This window comes from Oncorhynchus keta, unplaced genomic scaffold (genome assembly GCF_023373465.1).
Source record: "Oncorhynchus keta strain PuntledgeMale-10-30-2019 unplaced genomic scaffold, Oket_V2 Un_contig_5295_pilon_pilon, whole genome shotgun sequence".
NCBI classification, from domain to species: domain Eukaryota; kingdom Metazoa; phylum Chordata; class Actinopteri; order Salmoniformes; family Salmonidae; genus Oncorhynchus; species Oncorhynchus keta.
Window position 1 is genome coordinate 38210 of NW_026288215.1, and position 20258 is coordinate 58467.

The window sequence follows — 20258 nt, forward strand, 5'->3', positions numbered from 1 at the left end:
GAGAAAGGAGAGGAGAGGTTGGGAGAGGGGAGGGGAGAGGAGGAGAGAGGAGAGGAGAGGAGAGGGGAGGGAAGGGGGAGGTGAGGACTGGGCTGGCTACAAGGCTGTAGGGAAAGAGGCTCCAAGAGCAACACAGGGGATGAGGTGGGGGCTGAAGGCTCGGGGCCAGGGGTCGGTGATGGGTGAATGTTTGTGTAGAGCGGCCTCACACAGAGCTGGCAGACTGCAGCTCACGGCCGTTCTGCTCGGCCCTGTGTGTGGCTGGAAACAACACTGGCACCCGACAGCAGCAGCAGCTAGCTACAGTATGACATCTGGCAGGGGCCCACACACACACACACACACACACACACACACACACACACACACACACACACACACACACACACACACACACACACACACACACACACACACACACACACACACACACACACACACACACACACACACACACACACACACACACACACACACACACACATCCAGACCACTTGATGTGAAAACTCTCAAATATTTTTGACCTGATAATATTAATTAAGGAAGTGATATTTTCAGCCACCAACCGGAATATATCACCACCTGAATATATCACCACCTGAATATATCACCACCTGAATATATCACCACCTGAATATATCACCACCTGAATATATCACTTCCTGAATATATCACCACCTGAATATATCACCACCTGAATATATCACCACCTGAATATATCACCACCTGAATATATCACCACCTGAATATATCACCACCTGAATATATCACCACCTGAATATATCACCACCTGAATATATCACCACCTGAATATATCACCACCTGAATATATCACCACCTGAATATATCACCACCTGAATATATCACCACCTGAATATATCACCACCTGAATATATCACCACCTGAATATATCACCACCTGAATATATCACCACCTGAATATATCACCACCTGAATATATCACCACCTGAATATATCACCACCTGAATATATCACCACCTGAATATATCACCACCTGAATATATCACCACCTGAATATATCACCACCTGAATATATCACCACCTGAATATATCACCTCCTGAATATATCACTTCCTTAATATATCACCACCTGAATATATCACCTCCTGAATATATCACCACCTGAATATATCACCACCTGAATATATCACCACCTGAATATATCACCACCTGAATATATCACCACCTGAATATATCACCACCTGAATATATCACCACCTGAATATATCACCACCTGAATATATCACTTCATTAATATATCACCACCTGAATATATCACCACCTGAATATATCACCACCTGAATATATCACCACCTGAATATATCACCACCTGAATATATCACCACCTGAATATATCACCACCTGAATATATCACCACCTGAATATATCACCACCTGAATATATCACCACCTGAATATATCACCACCTGAATATATCACCACCTGAATATATCACCACCTGAATATATCACCACCTGAATATATCACCACCTGAATATATCACCACCTGAATATATCACCACCTGAATATATCACCACCTGAATATATCACCACCTGAATATATCACCACCTGAATATATCACCACCTGAATATATCACCACCTGAATATATCACCACCTGAATATATGAATATATCACCACCTGAATATATCACCACCTGAATATATCACCACCTGAATATATCACCACCTGAATATATCACCAATATATCACCACCTGAATATATCACCACCTGAATATATCACCACCTGAATAATATATCACCACCTGAATATATCACCACCTGAATATATCACCACCTGAATATATCACCACCTGAATATATCACCACCTGAATATATCACCACCTGAATATATCACCACCTGAATATATCACCACCTGAATATATCACCACCTGAATATATCACCACCTGAATATATCACCACCTGAATATATCACCACCTGAATATATCACCACCTGAATATATCACCACCTGAATATATCACCACCTGAATATATCACCACCTGAATATATCACCACCTGAATATATCACCACCTGAATATATCACCACCTGAATATATCACCACCTGAATATATCACCACCTGAATATATCACCACCTGAATATATCACCACCTGAATATATCACCACCTGAATATATCACCACCTGAATATATCACCACCTGAATATATCACCACCTGAATATATCACCACCTGAATATATCACCACCTGAATATATCACCACCTGAATATATCACCACCTGAATATATCACCACCTGAATATATCACCACCTGAATATATCACCACCTGAATATATCACCACCTGAATATATCACCACCTGAATATATCACCACCTGAATATATCACCACCACCTGAATATATCACCACCTGAATATATCACCTGAATATATCACCCTGAATATATCACCACCTGAATATATCACCACCTGAATATATCACCACCTGAATATATCACCACCTGAATATATCACCACCCTGAATATATCACCACCTGAATATATCACCACCTGAATATATCACCACCTGAATATATCACCACCTGAATATATCACCACCTGAATATATCACCACCTGAATATATCACCACCTGAATATATCACCACCTGAATATATCACCACCTGAATATATCACCACCTGAATATATCACCACCTGAATATATCACCACCTGAATATATCACCACCTGAATATATCACCACCTGAATATATCACCACCTGAATATATCACCACCTGAATATATCACCACCTGAATATATCACCACCTGAATATATCACCACCTGAATATATCACCACCTGAATATATCACCACCTGAATATATCACCACCTGAATATATCACCACCTGAATATATCACCACCTGAATATATCACCACCTGAATATATCACCACCTGAATATATCACCACCTGAATATATCACCACCTGAATATATCACCTCCTGAATATATCACCACCTGAATATATCACCTCCTGAATATATCACCACCTGAATATATCACCACCTGAATATATCACCACCTGAATATATCACCACCTGAATATATCACCACCTGAATATATCACCACCTGAATATATCACCACCTGAATATATCACCATCTGAATATATCACCACCTGAATATATCACCACCTGAATATATCACCACCTGAATATATCACCACCTGAATATATCACCACCTGAATATATCACCACCTGAATATATCACCACCTGAATATATCACCACCTGAATATATCACCACCTGAATATATCACCACCTGAATATATCACCACCTGAATATATCACCACCTGAATATATCACCACCTGAATATATCACCACCTGAATATATCACCACCTGAATATATCACCACCTGAATATATCACCACCTGAATATATCACCACCTGAATATATCACCACCTGAATATATCACCACCTGAATATATCACCACCTGAATATATCACCACCTGAATATATCACCACCTGAATATATCACCACCTGAATATATCACCACCTGAATATATCACCACCTGATCACCACCTATATCACCACCTGAATATATCACCACCTGAATATATCACCACCTGAATATATCACCACCTGAATATATCACCACCTGAATATATCACCACCTGAATATATCACCACCTGAATATATCACCACCTGAATATATCACCACCTGAATATATCACCACCTGAATATATCACCACCTGAATATATCACCACCTGAATATATCACCACCTGAATATATCACCACCTGAATATATCACCACCTGAATATATCACCACCTGAATATATCACCACCTGAATATATCACCACCTGAATATATCACCACCTGAATATATCACCACCTGAATATATCACCACCTGAATATATCACCACCTGAATATATCACCACCTGAATATATCACCACCTGAATATATCACCACCTGAATATATCACCACCTGAATATATCACCACCTGAATATATCACCACCTGAATATATCACCACCTGAATATATCACCACCTGAATATATCACCACCTGAATATATCACCACCTGAATATATCCCTCACCTGAATATATCACCACCTGAATATATCACCACCTGAATATATCACCACCTGAATATATCACCACCTGAATATATCACCACCTGAATATATCACCACCTGAATATATCACCACCTGAATATATCACCACCTGAATATATCACCACCTGAATATATCACCACCTGAATATATCACCACCTGAATATATCACCACCTGAATATATCACTTCCTGAATATATCACCACCTGAATATATCACCACCTGAATATATCACCACCTGAATATATCACCACCTGAATATATCACCACCTGGATATGTCACCACCTGAATATATCACCACCTGAATATATCACCACCTGAATATATCACCACCTGAATATATCACCACCTGAATATATCACCACCTGAATATATCACCACCTGAATATATCACCACCTGAATATATCACCACCTGAATATATCACCACCTGAATATATCACCACCTGAATATATCACCACCTGAATATATCACCACCTGAATATATCACCACCTGAATATATCACCACCTGAATATATCACCACCTGAATATATCACCACCTGAATATATCACCACCTGAATATATCACCACCTGAATATATCACCACCTGAATATATCACCACCTGAATATATCACCACCTGAATATATCACCACCTGAATATATCACCACCTGAATATATCACCACCTGAATATATCACCACCTGAATATATCACCACCTGAATATATCACCACCTGAATATATCACCACCTGAATATATCACCACCTGAATATATCACCACCTGAATATATCACCACCTGAATATATCACCACCTGAATATATCACCACCTGAATATATCACCACCTGAATATATCACCACCTGAATATATCACCACCTGAATATATCACCACCTGAATATATCACCACCTGAATATATCACCACCTGAATATATCACCACCTGAATATATCACCACCTGAATATATCACCACCTGAATATATCACCACCTGAATATATCACCACCTGAATATATCACCACCTGAATATATCACTGAATATATCACCCTGAATATATCACCACCTGAATATATCACCACCTGAATATATCACCACCTGAATATATCACCACCTGAATATATCACCACCTGAATATATCACCACCTGAATATATCACCACCTGAATATATCACCACCTGAATATATCTGAATATATCACCACCTGAATATATCACCACCTGAATATATCACCACCTGAATATATCACCACCTGAATATATCACCACCTGAATATATCACCACCTGAATATATCACCACCTGAATATATCACCACCTGAATATAATATATCACCACCTGAATATATCACCACCTGAATATATCACCACCTGAATATATCACCACCTGAATATATCACCACCTGAATATATCACCACCTGAATATATCACCACCTGAATATATATCACCACCTGAATATATCACCACCTGAAATATATCACCACCTGAATATATCACCACCTGAATATATCACCACCTGAATATATCACCACCTGAATATATCACCACCCACCTGAATATATCACCACCTGAATATATCACCACCTGAATATATCACCTGAATATATATCACCACCTGAATATATCACCACCTGAATATATCACCACCTGAATATATCACCACCTGAATATATCACCACCTGAATATATCACCACCTGAATATATCACCACCTGAATATATCACCACCTGAATATATCACCACCTGAATATATCACCACCTGAATATATCACCCCTGTCTGAATATATCACCACCTGAATATATCACCACCTGAATATATCACCACCTGAATATATCACCACCTGAATATATCACCACCTGAATATTATCACCATTCTGAATAGTATCACCACCTGAATATATCACCACGCTCCAGTAATATATCTATAACCACCTGAATATATCACAGTATTCTGAATATATCACCATTCTAGAACGCTCCATATTCTATCACGCTCCACCTGAATATATCACCCAGTACCTGAACGCTCCATATCTATAACCAGTATTCTAGAACGCTCCAGTATTCTATAACGCTCCAGTATTCTAGAACGCACCAGAATATTCTATAACGCTCCAGTATTCTAGAACGCTCCAGTATTCTATACGCTCCAGTATTCTAGAACACTCCAGTATTCTAGAACGCACCTGAACGCTCCATATTCTAGAACGCTCCAGTATTCTAGATCCAGTATTCTCACGCTCCAGTTTCCTAGTATTCTAGAGCTCCAGTATTCTATAATCCAGTATTCTCAGCTAGTATTCTGCTTTATTCTAGAAGCTCCAGGTCCTCAGTATTCTATAACAGTTCCCTGTCTATTCTAGAACACTCCAGTATTCTAGAACGCTCCAGTATTCTAGAACGCTCCAGTATTCTGCAACGCTCCAGTATTCTATAACGCTCCAGTATTCTAGAACGCTCCAGTATTCTAGAACGCTCCAGTATTCTAGAACGCTCCAGTATTCTAGAACGCTCCAGTATTCTAGAACGCTCCAGTATTCTAGAACGCTCCAGTATTCTAGAACGCTCCAGTATTCTAGAACGCTCCAGTATTCTAGAACGCTCCAGTATTCTAGAACGTTCCAGGGAACATTCCTATCCGTCTCTCTCCCTCCTGACCCCAAACACTAAGCCTCGTCCTTCTCCTCTGTCCTTCAGCTGAAGGCCTCAGCTAATCCTGCACACCCAGCCTTCACACTCTAACCCTGACAGCCAGGAGTGTGTGTGTGTGTGTGTGTGTGTGTGTGTGTGTGTGTGTGTGTGTGTGTGTGTGTGTGTGTGTGTGTGTGTGTGTGTGTGTGTGTGTGTGTGTGTGTGTGTGTGTGTGTGTGTGTGTGTGTGTGTGTGTGTGTGTGTGTGTGTCAGCTAGGTTAGATGAGGAACAGGTCTCCTTCACCCTGGCACTGAGTCAATCACTAACATGTGCTTCCTTCTCTCTCCCCTGTGGGAGGTACGGACCAGACGAGTTCACTGAAAAAATACATGTTTCCCAAAGATACATTTAGATCAATGTCCTGTATAAGGCTGAACCTGTGTAATGTCCAACCAGCCTCTCTCTCTGTCTGTCCTCTATAAGGCTGAACCTGTGTAATGTCCAACCAGCCTCTCTGTCTGTCCTCTATAAGGCTGAACCTGTGTAATGTCCAACCAGCCTCTCTATCTGTCCTCTATAAGGCTGAACCTGTGTAATGTCCAACCAGCCTCTCTATCTGTCCTCTATAAGGCTGAACCTGTGTAATGTCCAACCAGCCTCTCTATCTGTCCTCTATAAGGCTGAACCTGTGTAATGTCCAACCAGCCTCTCTATCTGTCCTCTATAAGGCTGAACCTGTGTAATGTCCAACCAGCCTCTCTATCTGTCCTCTATAAGGCTGAACCTGTGTAATGTCCAACCAGCCTCTCTATCTGTCCTCTATAGAAGGCTGAACCTGTATAATGTCCAACCAGCCTCTCTATCTGTCCTCTATAAGGCTGAACCTGTATAATGTCCAACCAGCCTCTCTATCTGTCCTCTATAAGGCTGAACCTGTGTAATGTCCAACCAGCCTCTCTATCTGTCCTCTATAAGGCTGAACCTGTGTAATGTCCAACCAGCCTCTCTATCTGTCCTGTGTAATGTCCAACCAGCCTCTCTATCTGTCCTCTATAAGGCTGAACCTGTGTAATGTCCAACCAGCCTCTCTATCTGTCCTCTATAAGGCTGAACCTGTGTAATGTCCAACCAGCCTCTCTATCTGTCCTCTATAAGGCTGAACCTGTGTAATGTCCAACCAGCCTCTCTATCTGTCCTGTGAACCTGTGTAATGTCCAACCAGCCTCTCTATCTGTCCTCTATAAGGCTGAACCTGTGTAATGTCCAACCAGCCTCTCTATCTGTCCTCTATAAGGCTGAACCTGTGTAATGTCCAACCAGCCTCTCTATCTGTCCTCTATAAGGCTGAACCTGTCCAACCAGCCTCTCTACCTGTATAATGTCCAACCAGCCTCTCTATCTGTCCTCTATAAGGCTGAACCTGTATAATGTCCAACCAGCCTCTCTATCTGTCCTCTATAAGGCTGAACCTGTATAATGTCCAACCAGCTCTCTATCTGTCCTCTATAAGGCTGAACCTGTATAATGTCCAACCAGCCTCTCTATCTGTCCTCTATAAGGCTGAACCTGTAATGTCCAACCAGCCTCTCTATCTGTCCTCTATAACCAGCCTCTCTATCTGTCCTCTATAAGGCTGAACCTGTATAATGTCCAACCAGCCTCTCTATCTGTCCTCTATAAGGCTGAACCTGTGTAATGTCCAACCAGCCTCTCTATCTGTCCTCTATAAGGCTGAACCTGTGTAATGTCCAACCAGTCCTCTATAAGGCTGAACCTGTATAATGTCCAACCAGCCTCTGTCCTCTATAAGGCTGAACCTGTGTAATGTCCAACCAGCCTCCATCTGTCCTCTCTATCTGTTCTATAAGGCTCTATAAGGCTGAACCTGTGTATAATGTCCAACCAGCCTCTCTATCTGTCCTCTATAAGGCTGAACCTGTGTAATGTCCAACCAGCCTCTCTATCTGTCCTCTATCTAATGTCCAACCAGCCTCTATCTGTCCTCTATAAGGCTGAACCTGTAATGTCCAACCAGCCTCTCTATCTGTCCTCTATAAGGCTGAACCTGTATAATGTCCAACCAGCCTCTCTATCTGTCCTCTATAAGGCTGAACCTGTGTAATGTCCAACCAGCCTCTCGATCTGTCCTCTATAAGGCTGAACCTGTATAATGTCCAACCAGCCTCTCTATCTGTCCTCTATAAGGCTGAACCTGTGTAATGTCCAACCAGCCTCTCTATTTGTCCTCTATAAGGCTGAACCTGTGTAATGTCCAACCAGCCTCTCTATCTGTCCTGTATAATGTCCAACCAGCCTCTCTATCTGTCCTCTATAAGGCTGAACCTGTGTAATGACCAACCAGCCTCTCTATCTGTCCTCTATAAGGCTGAACCTGTGTAATGTCCAACCAGCCTCTCTGTCTGTCCTCTATAAGGCTGAACCTGTATAATGTCCAACCAGCCTCTCTGTCTGTCCTCTATAAGGCTGAACCTGTGTAATGTCTAACCAGCCTCTCTATCTGTCCTGTATAATGTCCAACCAGCCTCTCTATCTGTCCTCTATAAGGCTGAACCTGTGTAATGTCCAACCAGCCTCTCTGTCTGTCCTCTATAAGGCTGAACCTGTATAATGTCCAACCAGCCTCTCTGTCTGTCCTGTGTAAATAGCTCATGGTACAGAATGTCCAATGGGGTGTGTGTGTGTGTGTGTGTGTGTGTGTGTGTGTGTGTGTGTGTGTGTGTGTGTGTGTGTGTGTGTGTGTGTGTGTGTGTGTGTGTGTGTGTGTGTGTGTGTGTGTGTGTGTGTGTGTGTGTGTGTGTGTGTGTGTGTGTGTGTGTGTGTCCATGTGAAGACTGGTGTGTGTGTGTGTGTGTGTGTGTGTGTGTGTGTTCTACCTGTTGCCTGCTGCTCCTCTTGTGAGGCTGGTGGAGGATCCATGTACTGAAGACTGGATCCAGGTTCACAGCAATGCCCTGGACGCTGACCAGGAACACAGCACCTACAGACAACACATACAGAACAGCAGGTTACCCACAATGCCCTGGACGCTGACCAGGAACACAGCACCTACAGACAACACATACAGAACAGCAGGTTACCCACAATGCCCTGGACGCTGACCAGGAACACAGCACCTACAGACAACACATACAGAACAGCAGGTTACCCACAATGCCCTGGACGCTGACCAGGAACACAGGCACCTACAGACAACACATACAGAACAGCAGGTTACCCACAATGCCCTGGACGCTGACCAGGAACACAGCACCTACAGACAACACATAAAGAACAGCAGGTTACCCACAATGCCCTGGACGCTGACCAGGAACACAGCACCTACCTTGTGAATCAGGTAACCATGTTCCTACTGCCAGGTAGTAACCATGTTCCTACTGCCAGGTAGTAACCATGTTCCTACTGTCAGGTAGTAACCATGTTCCTACTGCCAGGTAGTAACCATGTTCCTACTGCCAGGTAGTAACCATGTTCCTACTGCCAGGTAGTAACCATGTTCCTACTGCCAGGTAGTAACCATGTTCCTACTGCCAGGTAGTAACCATGTTCCTACTGCCAGGTAGTAACCATGTTCCTACTGCCAGGTAGTAACCATGTTCCTACTGCCAGGTAGTAACCATGTTCCTACTGTGTAACCATGGTCAGGTAACCATGTTCCTACTGCCAGGTAGTAACCATGTTCCTACTGCCAGGTAGTAACCATGTTCCTACTGCCAGGTAGTAACCATGTTCCTACTGCCAGGTAGTAACCATGTTCCTACTGCCAGGTAGTAACCATGTTCCTACTGCCAGGTAGTAACCATCCTACTGCCAGGTAGTAACCACTGCCAGGTTACTGCCAGGTAGTAACCATGTTCCTACTGTCAGGTAGTAACCATGTTCCTACTGCCAGGTAGTAACCATGTTCCTACCAGTAACCATGTTCCTACTGCCAGGGTAACCATGTTCCTAACCATGGTAACCATGTTAACCATGTTCCTACTGCCAGGTAGTAACCATGTTCCTACTGCCAGGTAGTAGTAACCATGTTCCTACTGCCAGGTAGTAACCATGTTCCTACTGCCAGGTAGTAACCATGTTCCTACTGTCATAACCATGTTCCTACTGCCAGGTAGTAACCATGTTCCTACTGCCAGGTAGTAACCATGTTCCTACTGCCAGGTAGTAACCATGTTCCTACTGCCAGGTAGTAACCATGTTCCTACTGCCAGGTAGTAACCATGTTCCTACTGCCAGGTAGTAACCATGTTCCTACTGCCAGGTAGTAACCATGTTCCTACTGCCAGGTAGTAACCATGTTCCTACTGTCATAACCATGTTCCTACTGCCAGGTAGTAACCATGTTCCTACCAGGTATAACCATGTTCCTACTCCTAACCATGTTCCTACTGCCAGGTAGTAACCAAATTCCTACTGCCAGGTAGTAACCATGTTCCTACTGCCAGGTAGTAACCATGTTCCTACTGCCAGGTAGTAACCATGTTCCTACTGCCAGGGTAGTAACCATGTAGTAACCATGTTCCTACTGCCAGGTAGTAACCATGTTCCTACTGCCAGGTAGTAACCATGTTCCTACTGCCAGGTAGTAACCATGTTCCTACTGTCAGGTAGTAACCATGTTCCTACTGCCAGGTAGTAAATATGTTCTCATCTAGTCCCAGGTAGTAACCATGTTCAGCCCATTTGAGGACACCAGTGAATATCTCATCTAGTCCCAGGTAGTAACCATGTTCAGCCTTTGAGGACACAGTGAATATCTCATCTAGTCCCAGGTAGTAACCATGTTCAGCCTTTGAGGACACAGTGTATATCTCATCTAGTCCCAGGTAGTAACCATGTTCCTACTGCCAGCCTAGTTTGAGGACACAGTGAATATCTCATCTAGTCCCAGGTAGTAACCATGTTCAGCCTTTGAGGACACAGTGTGAATAACCATCTCCATCTAGTCCCAGGTAGTATCTCCTATCCCAGGTTAACCATGCCTTTGAGGACACAGTGAATATCTCATCTAGTCCCAGGTAGTAACCATGTTCAGCCTGAGGACACAGTGTCTAGTCCCAGGTAGTAACCATGTTCAGCCTCTCAGCCTCTGAGGACACAGTGAATATCTCATCTAGTCCCAGGTAGTAACCATGTTCAGCCTTTGAGGACACAGTGAATATCTCATCTAGTCCCAGGTAGTAACCATGTTCAGCCTTTGAGGACACAGTGAATATCTCATCTAGTCCCAGGTAGTAACCATGTTCAGCCTTTGAGGACACAGTGAATATCTCATCTAGTCCCAGGTAGTAACCATGTTCAGCCTTTGAGGACACAGTGAATATCTCATCTAGTCCCAGGTAGTAACCATGTTCAGCCTTTGAGGACACAGTGAATATCTCATCTAGTCCCAGGTAGTAACCATGTTCAGCCTTTGAGGACACAGTGAATATCTCATCTAGTCCCAGGTAGTAACCATGTTCAGCCTTTGAGGACACAGTGAATATCTCATCTAGTCCCAGGTAGTAACCATGTTCAGCCTTTGAGGACACAGTGAATATCTCATCTAGTCCCAGGTAGTAACCATGTTCAGCCTTTGAGGACACAGTGTATATCTCATCTAGTCCCAGGTAGTAACCATGTTCAGCCTTTGAGGACACAGTGAATATCTCATCTAGTCCCAGGTAGTAACCATGTTCAGCCTTTGAGGACACAGTGAATATCTCATCTAGTCCCAGGTAGTAACCATGTTCAGCCATGTGGTCTAAGTGTGTCCCACAAAGCCAAGAATAACATTTCCTCTTGATAAATCTCTATGAAACTCAAGACTTTCAGGAGGTTTAGTTTATTCTTAACTAATAATCTTTAGCAACAATATGTGGCTGAGGTAATGCCAGGGGATGGTATTGATAATGACTAGCATGCCGTGGGGATTAGGGAGAGGGCTCTGGCGTGCCGTGGAATGTCTCGGAACAACGATGAAGAGAACGCCGCGGAACATCTGATGAGCCTGGGGAGTTCCGAGGGGCTTTGGCGCTGTCCGGTATTTCTGTTTCAGCCCTGAGTGGGGGTGGGGGGTGGGGGGGTAATGGTGTATCAGACCGAGGGGGTAATGGTTATCAGACTGAGGGTGGGGGTGGGGTGGGGGTAATGGTGTATCAGACTGAGGGTGGGGGGGGTAATGGTGTATCAGACTGAGGGGGGGGTAATGGTGTATCAGACTGAGGGGGTGGGGGTGGGGGGTAATGGTGTATCAGACTGAGGGGTGGGGGTAATGGTGTAGCAGACTGAGGGGGTGGGGTAATGGTGTATCAGACTGAGGGGGTGGGGGTAATGGGTAATGGTGTATCAGACTGAGGGGGGGGGGTAATGGTGTATCAGACTGAGGGGGGGGGGGTAATGGGTAATGGTGTATCAGACTGAGGGTGGGGGGGGGTGGGGGGGTAACGGTGAATCAGACTGAGGGTGGGGGGTAATGGTGTATCAGACTGAGGGTGGGGGGGGGTGTTAGTAGTATATCTGCTCTATGTTAATGTTGAGTAACTCTAGGGGAACTGCTCTATGTTAATGTTGAGTAACTCTAGGGGACTGATCTATGTTAATGTTGAGTAACTATAGGGGACTGATCTATGTTAATGTTGAGTAACTATAGGGGACTGATCTATGTTAATGTTGAGTAACTCTAGGGGACTGATCTATGTTAATGTTGAGTAACTCTAGGGGACTGATCTATGTTAATGTTGAGTAACTATAGGGGACTGATCTATGTTAATGTTGAGTAACTATAGGGGACTGATCTATGTTAATGTTGAGTAACTATAGGGGACTGATCTATGTTAATGTTGAGTAACTCTAGGGGACTGATCTATGTTAATGTTGAGTAACTATAGGGGAACTGGTTGAATAACAGAGTCCATAGATAACAGACATGAGTTCCTGAACCCCCTTTACTATGAGGAGACAGAGAAGATGAGGCCACACTCTCACTGTCCTCTCTCTCTCTCACTGCCCCCCCTCTCTCCATCTCTCTCTCCCTCCCCCTCCCTCCCTCCCTCCCTCCCTCCCTCCCTCCCTCCCACCATCTCTCTCTCCCTCCCTCCATCTCTACCTCCCTCCCTCCCTCCATCTCTCTCTCCCTCCCTCTCTCTCTCTCCCTCCCTCTCTCCCTCCCTCTCCTCCTCCCTCCCTCCCTCCCTCCCTCCCTCCATCCTCCCTCCCTCTCTATCTCCCTCCCTCTCTATCTCCCTCCCTCCCTCCATCTCTCCCCCTCCCTCCCTCTCTCTCTCTCTCCCTCCCTCCCCTCCCTCCATCTCTCCCTCCATCTCTCCCTCCCTCCCTCCCTCTCCATCTCTCTCTCCATCTCTCTCTCCCTCCATCTCTCTCTCCCTCCATCTCTCTCTCTCTCTCTCTCCCTCCCTCCCTCCCTCCCTCCATCTCTCCCTCCCTCCCTCCCTCCCTCCCTCCCTCTCTCTCTCTCTCCTCTCTCTCTCTCTCTCTCTCTCTCCCTCCCTCCCTCCCTCCCTCCCTCTCCCCTCCCTCTCTCTCTCCCAGAGGACCCATAACCTCATGCCTGTGGGTTGATATCCTAGCCTGCTGTAGACCACACTGTGGCAGGGTAATAGGGCTTGGCTGTGTGGGCTGCTGGATGGGGTCCCGCAAATGTAAGTGACTTCTCTGCACCAGAGCAGGGCTGTATATATACAACATGCGTCCCAAATGGCACCCTATTCCCTATATAGTGCACTACTATAGACCAGAACCCAATGGCACCCTATTCCCTATATAGTGCACTACTATAGACCAGAACCCAATGGCACCATATTCCCTATATAGTGCACTACTTTAGACCAGAACCCTATGGCACCCTATTCCCTATATAGTGGCACTACTTTAGACCAGAACCCTATTCCCTATTTATAGTACACTACTTTAGACCAGGACCCTATTCTCTATATAATGCACTACTATAGACCAGAACCCAATGGCACCCTATTCCCTATATAGTGCACTACTTTAGACCAGGGCACATTAGTAAAAGGGTGTAATTTATATAAAAACGCCTCCATGTTCTGTAGTACAGTGAAGATGCATTAGATGGATAAACCCTGGAGACCAGAGGCACATGCTACCGGTTTCATAACGCTAGCCAGCTTCATTACAGGTCAGGCCTCATCCGTACCATGACGGTGGATAGCTAGCCAGCTTCATTACAGGTCAGGCCTCATCCATACTACGACGGTGGATAGCTAGCCAGCTTCATTACAGGGCAGGCCTCATCCGTACTACGACAGTGGATAGCTAGCCAGCTTCATTACAGGGCAGGCCTCATCAGTACTACACTACGACAGTGGATAGCTAGCCAGCTTCATTACAGGGCAGGCCTCATCCGTACTACGACAGTGGATAGCTAGCCAGCTTCATTACAGGTCAGGCCTCATCCGTACTACGACGGTGGATAGCTAGCCAGCTTCATTACAGGTCAGGCCTCATCAGTACTACGACAGTGGATAGCTAGCCAGCTTCATTACAGGTCAGGCCTCATCAGTACTACACTACGACGGTGGATAGCTAGCCAGCTTCATTACAGGTCAGGCCTCATCCGTACTATGACGGTGGATAGCTAGCCAGCTTCATTACAGGTCAGGCCTCATCAGTACTACACTACGACGGTGGATAGCTAGCCATCTACATTACAGGGCAGGCCTCATCAGTACTATGACGGTGGATAGCTAGCCATCTACATTACAGGGCAGGCCTCATCAGTACTACGATGGTGGATAGCTAGCCAGCTTCATTACAGGTCAGGCCTCATCAGTACTACGACAGTGGATAGCTAGCCAGCTTCATTACAGGTCAGGCCTCATCCGTACTACGACGGTGGATAGCTAGCCAGCTTCATTACAGGTCAGGCCTCATCAGTACTACACTGCGACGGTGGATAGCTAGCCAGCTTCATTACAGGGCAGGCCTCATCAGTACTACGATGGTGGATAGCTAGCCAGCTTCATTACAGGTCAGGCCTCATCAGTACTACGACGGTGGATAGCTAGCCAGCTTCATTACAGGTCAGGCCTCATCAGTACTACGACGGTGGATAGCTAGCCAGCTTCATTACAGGTCAGGCCTCATCAGTACTACGACGGTGGATAGCTAGCCAGCTTCATTACAGGTCAGGCCTCATCAGTACTACGATGGTGGATAGCTAGCCAGCTTCATTACAGGGCAGGCCTCATCAGTACTATGACGGTGGATAGCTAGCCAGCTTCATTACAGGGCAGGCCTCATCCGTACTACGACGGTGGATAGCTAGCCAGCTTCATTACAGGGCAGGCCTCATCAGTACTACGACGGTGGATAGCTAGCCAGCTTCATTACAGGGCAGGCCTCATCCGTACTACGACGGTGGATAGCTAGCCAGCTTCATTACAGGTCAGGCCTCATCAGTACTATGACGGTGGATAGCTAGTCAGCTTCATTACAGGTCAGGCCTCATCAGTACTACGACGGTGGATAGCTAGCCAGCTTCATTACAGGTCAGGCCTCATCAGTACTACGACGGTGGATAGCTAGCCAGCTTCATTACAGGGCAGGCCTCATCCGTACTACGACGGTGGATAGCTAGCCAGCTTCATTACAGGGCAGGCCTCATCAGTACTACGACGGTGGATAGCTAGCCAGCTTCATTACAGGGCAGGCCTCATCCGTACTACGACGGTGGATAGCTAGCCAGCTTCATTACAGGTCAGGCCTCATCAGTACTACGACGGTGGATAGCTAGCCAGCTTCATTACAGGTCAGGCCTCATCAGTACTACGACGGTGGATAGCTAGCCAGCTTCATTACAGGTCAGGCCTCATCAGTACTACGACGGTGGATAGCTAGCCAGCTTCATTACAGGGCAGGCCTCATCAGTACGACGGTGGATAGCTAGCCAGCTTCATTACAGGGCAGGCCTCATCAGTACTACGACGGTGGATAGCTAGCCAGCTTCATTACAGGGCAGGCCTCATCCGTACTACGACGGTGGATAGCTAGCCAGCTTCATTACAGGTCAGGCCTCATCCGTACTACGACGGTGGATAGCTAGCCAGCTTCATTACAGGTCAGGCCTCATCTGTACTACGACGGTGGATAGCACTCGCCCGCCGGCCTGCCGCTAACTCTAGCAGGACTCTAACGTGCATGAACGTGGTTTCATGTTGAACATGGGTCCTGGACTTCTGGCCTGCCTGCCTGCCTGCCTGGCTGGCTGGCTGGCTGTCTGGCTAGCTGCCTGTCTGGCTGCATGTCTGTCTGGCTTGTTAGGGGAGCAGGGCTAAGAACCCATCCAGAAATCCAGGACCCATCCACAGGTCCAGGGGATTAGGACCCATCCAGAAGTCCAGGGGATTAGGACCCATCCAGAAGTCCAGGACCCATCCAGAAATCCAGGGGATTAGAACCCATCCAGAAGTCCAGGGGATTAGGACCCATCCAGAAGTCCAGGGGGTTAGGACCCATCCAGAAGTCCAGGGGATTAGGACCCATCCAGAAGTCCAGGGGATTAGTACCCATCCAGAAATCCAGGGGATTAGGACCCATCCAGAAGTCCAGGACCCATCCAGAAGTCCAGGGGATTAGGACCCATCCAGAAGTCCAGGGGATTAGTACCCATCCAGAAGTCCAGGACCCATCCAGAAGTCCAGGGGATTAGGACCCATCCAGAAGTCCAGGGGATTAGGACCCATCCAGAAGTCCAGGGTGTTAGGACCCATCCAGAGGTCCAGGGGACTAGGACCCATCCAGAGGTCCAGGGGGTTAGCACCCATCCAGAAGTCCAGGACCCATCCAGAAGTCCAGGGGATTAGGACCCATCCAGAGGTCCAGGGGGTTAGGACCCATCCAGAAGTCCAGGGGATTAGTACCCATCCAGAAGTCCAGGACCCATCCAGAAGTCCAGGGGATTAGGACCCATCCAGAAGTCCAGGGGATTAGGACCCATCCAGAAGTCCAGGGTGTTAGGACCCATCCAGAGGTCCAGGGGACTAGGACCCATCCAGAGGTCCAGGGGGTTAGCACCCATCCAGAAGTCCAGGACCCATCCAGAAGTCCAGGGGATTAGGACCCATCCAGAGGTCCAGGGGGTTAGGACCCATCCAGAAGTCCAGGACCCATCCAGAAGTCCAGGGGATTAGGACCCATCCAGAGGTCCAGGGGGTTAGGACCCATCCAGAAGTCCAGGACCCATCCAGAAGTCCAGGGGTTAGGACCCATCCAGAGGTCCAGGGGGTTAGGACCCATCCAGAGGTCCAGGGGATTAGGACCCATCCAGAAGTCCAGGGGATTAGGACCCATCCAGAGGTCCAGGGGATTAGGACCCATCCAGAGGTCCAGGGGATTAAGGACCCATCCAGAGGTCCAGGGGTTAGGACCCATCCAGAGGTCCAGGGGACTAGGACCCATCCAGAGGTCCAGGGGATTAGGACCCATCCAGAGGTCCAGGGGATTAGGACCCATCCAGAGGTCCAGGGGATTAGGACCCATCCAGAGGTCCAGGGGGTTAGGACCCATCCAGAGGTCCAGGGAGTTAGGACCCATCCAGAGGTCCAGGGGGTTAGGACCCATCCAGAGGTCCAGGGGATTAGGACCCATCCAGAGGTCCAGGTTGTTAGGACCCATCCAGAGGTCCAGGGGATTAGGACCCATCCAGAGGTCCAGGTTGTTAGGACCCATCCAGAGGTCCAGGGGATTAGGACCCATCCAGAGGTCCAGGGGTTTAGGACCCATCCAGAGGTCCAGGGGGTTAGGACCCATCCAGAGGTCCAGGGGGTTAGGACCCATCCAGAGGTCCAGGGGTTTAGGACCCATCCAGGGTCCAGGGGGTTAGGACCCATCCAGAGGTCCAGGGGGTTAGGACCCATCCAGAGGTCCAGGGGATTAGGACCCATCCAGAGGTCCAGGGGATTAGGACCCATCCAGAGGTCCAGGGGATTAGGACCCATCCAGAGGTCCAGGGGTTTAGGACCCATCCAGAGGTCCAGGGGATTAGGACCCATCCAGAGGTCCAGGGGATTAGGACCCATCCAGAGGTCCAGGGGATTAGGACCCATCCAGAGGTCCAGGGGTTTAGGACCCATCCAGAGGTCCAGGGGTTTAGGACCCATCCAGAGGTCCAGGGGTTTAGGACCCATCCAGAGGTCCAGGGGATTAGGACCCATCCAGAGGTCCAGGGGATTAGGACCCATCCAGAGGTCCAGGGGATTAGGACCCATCCAGAGGTCCAGGGGTTAGGACCCATCCAGAGGTCCAGGGGATTAGGACCCATCCAGGAGTCAAACTCATCCATTTCAGAATCTCCTCATTGTTGGACCTGACTGAGACCTACATTGGTTCATGGCAGCAAGTCTCCTCACCTCCACTCTGCTCCCCCCCTCCCCTTCTCCTCCCCTCCCTTACTCTCCTCTCCCCATTCTCTCCCCCCCCCCCTCTCCTCTCCGCTCCCCTACTCTCCTCCCCTCCCTTACTCTCCTCTCCCCATCCTCTCCTCTCCGCTCCCCTCTCTCTCCTCTCCGCTCCCCTACTCTTCTACCCTCCCTCTCTCTCTTCCCCTCCCCTACTCTTCTCCCCTCCCTCCCCCTACTCTCCTCCCCTCCCTTACTCTCCTCTCCCCATCCTCTCCTCTCCCCATCCTCTCCTCTCCCCATCCTCTCCTCTCTCAGGTCTATAAATAAATAAGCTCTGTGTCAGCTATATGACTCCTGACAGGTTTGGTTTAATTTCCAAGCCAAGTAGCAAAACAAAACATTAGGCCAGCTTTAGCCTAGCGTGGGCTACAGTACCGACTCTCTTAATGACTTTTCCGATGAGCTCATGACTAGAAGGTATCTTGGGCTGCTAGGTTGGGCTGCTATGTGCTGCCTGCGCTGCTCAACAGGTGTTCTTGAACGCTACAGGCCTGGCTGGTTAGCCGACCGACTGGATGTTCCTTTGGCTGTTAGCTCAACTGTTGACACCGGTGTTATGCCTGGTTCTGGGTGTCGCGGGGGAGGGGCTCTGGGTCGTGGTGAGAGGGGTGGACCGGCAGGGCTGTCACACCAAGATACGCCGAGATGCAGTCAGGTGGTGGGGTAATGGTGCAGGAACCAACCACATCACGAGGGTAACACAACCAGGGCACGTTTGACTGGAAATAGACCAGACCTCTCTCTCTCACCCTGCTCTCTCTCTCACCCTCTCCCTCTCTCTGCTCTCTCTCTCTCTGCTCTCTCTCTCACCCTCTCTCTCTCACCCTGCTCTCTCTCTCTCACCCTGCTCTCTCTCTCACCCTGCTCTCTGTCTCTCACCCTGCTCTCTGTCTCTCACCCTGCTCTCTCTCTCTCGCTCACCCTGCTCTCTCTCGCTCACCCTGCTCTCTCTCTCTCACCCTGCTCTCTCACCCTTCTCTCTCACCCTGCTCTCTCACCCTTCTCTCTCAGTCACCATGCTCTCTCTCTCTCTCACCCTGCTCTCTCTCATTCAACAGCTGGAGGTGAACCTTACTGATACATTTTACTTTACACCTTTCA

General features: G+C 47.3%; 1 protein-coding gene and 2 long non-coding RNA genes across 4 annotated transcripts in view; all 3 read right to left on the reverse strand.

Annotated features, from left to right (window-relative positions):
• The window catches only part of LOC127925207 (intermembrane lipid transfer protein VPS13B-like), a gene marked incomplete at its 3' end in the record, with an annotated part of 39395 nt that extends 29660 nt beyond the window's left edge, over nucleotides 1–9735 (reverse strand). The window contains exon 1 of the mRNA XM_052510091.1: nucleotides 9612–9735. Within this exon, the coding sequence (XP_052366051.1) occupies nucleotides 9612–9654 (43 nt within the window). The remainder of the gene's footprint in view (nucleotides 1–9611) is intronic.
• Nucleotides 917–3262, reverse strand: LOC127925206 (uncharacterized). Its single transcript, XR_008120065.1, has 3 exons — nucleotides 2988–3262; nucleotides 1111–1174; nucleotides 917–1062 (listed from the first exon to the last, which is right to left on the reverse strand). It is a non-coding gene; the product is annotated as an uncharacterized LOC127925206 (long non-coding RNA).
• Nucleotides 7237–8045, reverse strand: LOC127925205 (uncharacterized). Of its 2 annotated transcripts, none has more exons than XR_008120064.1 (3): nucleotides 7921–8045; nucleotides 7782–7879; nucleotides 7237–7501 (listed from the first exon to the last, which is right to left on the reverse strand). It is a non-coding gene; the product is annotated as an uncharacterized LOC127925205 (long non-coding RNA). The 2 variants fall into 2 exon arrangements; XR_008120063.1 differs by having other exon boundaries at nucleotides 7651–7879.
• Nucleotides 9736–20258: the final 10523 nt, after the last annotated feature.